Source organism: Eretmochelys imbricata, chromosome 2 (genome assembly GCF_965152235.1).
Source record: "Eretmochelys imbricata isolate rEreImb1 chromosome 2, rEreImb1.hap1, whole genome shotgun sequence".
NCBI lineage: Eukaryota > Metazoa > Chordata > Testudines > Cheloniidae > Eretmochelys > Eretmochelys imbricata.
In genome coordinates, this window is record NC_135573.1 from 230,916,158 (window position 1) to 230,922,282 (window position 6,125).

General features: G+C 38.2%; 1 protein-coding gene across 1 annotated transcript in view; it reads left to right on the forward strand.

Moving 5' to 3' along the window:
- The window catches only part of MALRD1 (MAM and LDL receptor class A domain containing 1), a 513,316-nt gene extending 510,077 nt beyond the window's left edge, over positions 1-3,239 (forward strand). The window contains exons 35-36 of the mRNA XM_077808757.1: positions 12-137; positions 3,169-3,239. Of these exons, the coding sequence (XP_077664883.1) occupies positions 12-137; positions 3,169-3,239 (197 nt within the window). The remainder of the gene's footprint in view (positions 1-11; positions 138-3,168) is intronic.
- The last annotated feature ends 2,886 nt before the right edge of the window (positions 3,240-6,125 follow it).

Sequence of the window (6,125 nt, forward strand, 5' to 3'; positions counted from 1 at the left end):
CTTTCTTCCAGCCACAAAGGACTGTTTCAATGGTTCTTTGTTGTGTGCATCAACTAATACATGTATTCCAGTCTCCAAGCGCTGTGATGGTATTGCAGACTGCTTTGATTTCAGTCTTGATGAATCGAGCTGTTCAGGTAGTCGGTTTCACATCAAAACATCATTTCAATAGAAGTATATAGAGTTTTTTTATTTAACCTGCAAATGGTGCACAATATTGACTGAATCATCCTGCTGAAGTTCAGTCAGATTACATGAGGGATGAATTTGAAACATCATGTTATTTGTATAGAGAGAAGAGTGGGGGGAAAAATTGAAAACATGGTGACTGTTTGAAGTGGGGATATTTCTTGGTATATATATTGAATGGCAGTAAAACCTCTATCCTGAAAACATATAGGCTTAATTTTAATTATGCAAGTAGTCCCAGTAAAGTGAATTGAACATTTGGAGGTCCCTGGGATTTCTAATGTGCTCAAAGTTAAGCACAATGTATATGCAGGACTGGGGCCTAAAACAGGAAATAGAGAATGCATCTTAGCATAATAAAAATATTGCAAAGCCTAATATTTTTAGTACAACAGAAAAATAATGGATAAAAATAGGAAATGCAATATATCTAATGAAAATCATCTTTAGAACACACATTTTGTTATATTATACAAAGTGTTTAACTCACAAGGCATCCATAAAGCTATATTCTGTGCCCAGATGTTAATACGAAGCATTTACTGACTTCTGGGGGAGCAACTGAAAAAGAATTAGACCAGAAATATAGGTTATATTATGTTTTATTATATGAAAGAGTAATATTTTACCATGAAAAATTCACAGTTAATATAAAATGCTTGGTAAATAGATGTTGTCATCTATCCTTGGTAATTTTTTAATGTTTTGAGTGAATGTTATAAATGCAAGGGAGTATATTCAATATTCAGTTAAATGTTAGAGGATTGTGAGATGGTAAACATAAAGCAGTAAATGTGAATAGAGGTAAAAAAGACCTTCTACTGCTTTTCAGGTGGCATATCTTTTAAATAATTTGCTTCCCACACTAAGTTGCTGGAAATTCTGGTATCTGAATGGAATAACTAATCTGATATTTTTTCTTTTATTTTTCTCCAGCAAACAGCCCATACTATTTCTTTTATCTGACTCGATGCAGCAGTGAATTTGGTCATACATTTTCCCCCATTCCAGGAAGATGGCCCAAATCCTGCCGTTGATTCTAACACCAATAGACCCCTGTGTCCAGGCAAGGCACCACATAGGTGTTGGAGTGTAGCCATGCCACATACCATGCCCAGCCAATTGCAGGATCAGGACAATGGTGGGGGTTATAATAACTTGTTCAGTCTCATAAAATTGCAGCTGTGTTATCTGACCAATGACTTTCTTATTGTTCAGATTATGCCATCTGCTTTCTATTAATAGAATCATAGAATATCAGGGTTGGAAGGGACCTCAGGAGACCATTGTTGTTTTGGGATACATTTTCAAAGCAATGAGCCACTGCCATTGTTGTTAATGGAAGTTCTGTCATTAAGAGCTGAATCCTGCAAACTTCAGTGGAACTAGTCACAATGTGTAAAGTGAAGCTCATGTACAAATCTTTGCAGGATCAGGGTCTTAGGCATGCATGTAACTTTACTCAGATAAGGAGGCCCACAGAATTCACTGCGCATACCAGTAAGTAATAATTTTGCCTCTGATTCTGCAAAACTTAGTCACATACTTGACTTTACTCCAGAGACTAGCCCCATTGAAGTTCATGAGGCTGCTCACTTAAAGTAAAGTTTTGCATGTGCCTAGAGTTGCAGGATAGCAGCCTAAATTGTTTTACTGCTATAGATATTGCCATGGGTATAAACTCCAACAGACTGTTTTGAAAGTTTAGAGGAGCATGTACCGCCCTGCTGTAATTATATAACTATAATGTGGGAGACTATTCAGTGGTAATAAAATAGTAAATAAAACAAGACAGATATTCTTAAAAGGAACTAATAACAAACATTTGTAAAAATTATTTTGTTACTATTAAAACCTTTGGGTTTTGTTTTTGGTTTATTTGGGGCTTTTTTGTGAATGAATATTTTTTAAAATTAAATCTGTAAATGCTAAAATATATGTGAACTTAGGTTGATCTCATGCCCACCAAATACCCAAGGTGTGGTAAACGTCCATAACAACACTTGGCTTGGCATGTCTTTCTTCTTAAACATCTTATTCTATTAAGACTGATTTCCCTCAAGCTATATGAACATATATCTATGAAAAGTCTTTAATGAAAAGACTGGTCACACAGCAGATGGAGAACATCTGTTCTTATCTCATCCTTACATTTAAACTATTAATAAGAATATCGGCACTAGGCACTAAATCAGTCTAGGAAGTTCAGCACTCTAAACTAACTCTTTTCTCTATTGCAGTGGTTCTTAACCTTTACTGCACCCCTTTGGTTCTCAAAATATGTTCTCACACCCCTTATCAAAATTGTTGAAGTAAGTCAGTTCTTTAAACCTAGATATAGTTTTTGTCTGTGTATTACAGTAATCGTCAAAAATATATAATGTTAATAAATACATAGGTTTTATGAAACAAAGTAGTTGTACTTACATGCCTATGCTTAATTTGTGTTTCCGATGATTTACCTTCTAAAAAAATCTGGCATGTCTCGCAAGTCCAGAAAGGGCATCTTGCACCCCCACGGGGTGTGTGCACCCTAGGTTAAGAACCACTGCTCTATTGTATAGTGTTGGGAATCTTCATATTGTAATATCTAAAGGTTTCAATGAATGACAAAAGCCCCACTATGAGAGTCATGTAAAATTTGACCTGAGAAATCACCAGGGCCTGGACCCAGCAAAGCACAGGAATTACTTTAAGCACAAGTAGTGCTATTGACTTCGGTGGAGATACTAATATGCTTAGGATAGGCATGTGACCAAGTGTGTTACTGAATCAGGACCTACAGTGCTGGTCTTCAGAAATGCTCAGCACCCAAAACACCAGCTATACTAAATGAGAGCTGTGAGTATTCAGCACCTCCGAAAATCAAATTGTAGAAGATCTTGTAGGTAAAGAAATCTTGCATTGGCAGGAGGAATGGACTGATGTCTATTACATCTTCCTTAATCTAGTTACCTTTGTTTACTTACGTTTTCCTAGATTGTCCAGAAGGATATTGCAAAAACGGAGGAACTTGTATCATCAAAGATGCTGTTCCTTTATGCCGGTAAGGTTCATTCTCTTATTCTTTTGAGAAGAGTTTCTTTTGTTCCCTACAATTAGAAATGACAGTCAATGAAAATGTGTTTCTGAAGAGTAAATTTGCACTGCATGAGTTTGCACTATTCTCATTTACAGTAGCTGAGTGAATAAGAGACCAACAAATAATGAGGATGTTTTGAGAAGAATATTAGCGAACAAGCAGAATTTTCCATGACTTTCATCTGTCCTGTAGTTAGGATGGCCTGTTTTTTCAACACCTAACGTTTCCTCCATCTCATACTGCACATCAACATTTAAAAGAACATATGGTTATGAAAAATAATGCCTTGTTTACAACAGACATATTGTGCATCTCAAGGAAGATTCACAGCAGGCCATGTTCCCAGCTCTTCATTAATTTGTGATGTATCTCTGGCATAACATTATTTATTGTACATATTTCACCTGTTGCTTTTCCACTTATGTAAAAAAAAAGGGGGGTTAAATGCATTTAGGAATGTTGCAGTGCAAACCAGGGGAGCAATTGTGAATGCCCTTCCAGCTTCTGAAAAGCAATTGCTTTTTATTTGTCACGAGCAGTGATTTTCTGTATTTTCAGCACAGGCTGGACCACCAGCTAGCCAAATAGACTATGAACAGATAGATTAAGATCTCTACAGTATTAAGGGAGAGTGAGTTTGGGGTGGCTGTTTACACTAGTGGGCAAAAACAATCAAGCCCTCTAATCAGGGTGAAAGTTGAGGTTGGCTTTACCTACTTGGTGCCCCTCCCTAAGTCTCTGCCATGGGTGAATGCAAGAGAAGAATCAAGAACACAGGAGCCTCAATCTGCCTTCCATTTGACTTGTTCAAACTTACAGTATCAAACTACAGTTGCTGCATCCCTTTGATAATCACAGCCAAAAGGATTGGTGGGAGTATGAAGGTTCATTTGTGGAGGATGGGTACTTCAATCCCTATGCAGGGGGTAATAGGAAGACAAGGTAAAAAAAATCATGTAGTAGGCACAAGTCTCGATCAGGTTTCAACATCTGTTTGACGTCTGGAGCACAGTGTTGGCAGATGTGGATCCTGCCATTCCGTTCATGTTGCTGAATATAAATTCATTAGTTGATAAATCATAAAAAGTAATAACTTAAATTAAGGGAGAGGCCCCTTTGTTCATACAACTGATGAACGGATGACACTGCAGGGCGTATATTGACAAAGTTGTCTCCAGCCAGGCTTACAATTAAACATAGAGCAGTGGTGGACTGCAGCTTTGGTGGGCTGTATTATTTGCACCTGACCTGAAGATCTCCCACCGATTTGTATGTGAACCCTGAGCTGGGGCTTGCTTTGGTGTGAATGTCACTCCAGTGCACCACGCATTCCTACTTGACCTGATTAAGTTCCTGTCTGTAGTGGATGTGCAACTCAATGCCCCAGCACACATGGGGCACCCAGGCAACCGCCCCCCCCCCAAGTTTTAGTCACAGGTATTTTTAGTAAAAGTCATGGACAGGTCACAGGCCATGAATTTTTGTTTACTGCCTGTCAAGGTTCCTTCCCCACTCTGAACTCTAGGGTACAGATGTGGGGACCTGCATGAAAGACCCTCTAAGCCTATTCTTACCAGCTTAGGTTAAAAACTTCCTCAAGGTACAAACTTTGCCTTGTCCTTGAACCCTATGCTGCCACCACCAAGCGTGTTAAACAAAGAACAGGGAAAGAGCCCACTTGGAGACGTCTTCCTCCCAAAATATCCCCCCAAGCGCTACACCCCCTTTCCTGGGGAAGGCTTGATAAAAATCCTTACCAATTTGTACAGGTGAACACAGACCCAAACCCTTGGATCTTAAGAACAATGAAAAAGCAATCAGGATCTTAAAAGAAGAATTTTAATTAAAGAAAAAGTAAAAGAATCACCTCTGTGAAATCAGGATGGTAAATACCTTACAGGGTAATCAGATTCAAAACATAGAGAATCCCTCTAGGCAAAACCTTAAGTTACAAAAAGACACAAAAACAGGAATATACATTCCATTCAGCACAGCTATTTTACCAGCCATTAAACAAAAGAAAATGTAACACATTTCTAGCTAGACTGCTTACTAGCTTTTTACAGGAGTTCTGAAGAGCATTCCTGATCTGTTCCCGGCAAAAGCATCACACAGATAGACTGACCCTTTGTTCCCCTGCCCCTCCAGCTTTGAAAGTATCTTGTCTCCTCATTGGTCATTTTGGTCAGGAGCCAGCGAAGTTATCTTAGCTTCTTAATCCTTTACAGGTGAAGGGATTTTGCCTCTGGCCAGGAGGGATTTTATAGTTCTGTATACAGAAAGGTGGTTACCCTTCCCTTTATATTTATGACATTGCCCGTGACCTGTCTGTGACTTTTACTAAAAATACCTGTGACTAAAGCACTGCCTTAACAATAAGAGGCTCACACTGAAAATGCGTGGTCATATTGCTCTGAAGTGGGATGGTATAGTGGTGAGAAGACTGTGCAAGTGTCAGAATGAAAGCTGGGGCCAAGAGAATATTTTCTCACCAAATTGATTATACACAGTTTTAACTCTAATACTAGCCAGACAGAATGTACAGTACTGTACATTCACATTTAATACATACTACTGTTCACACATAATATATTCAATTCACTGTTTTATCTTCCCTCTATTTAAAGCAGACACTGGGTATATAGCAGGTCAAATTTAGGATCAGCTACATCTGCCCACTATAAAGAGAACAAAGGGCATACTTTTATTAGTGCCTGAATTGTAAGGATAGTCTATTGTTAAGCAGTAAATGTAATTACATCCCCTACCCTGTAGTAAAACAAGTGTGTTAGAAATATATCTTCATTAAACACAGTTTTTCAATTATACTGAATATGTACAATCTAGCCAACTG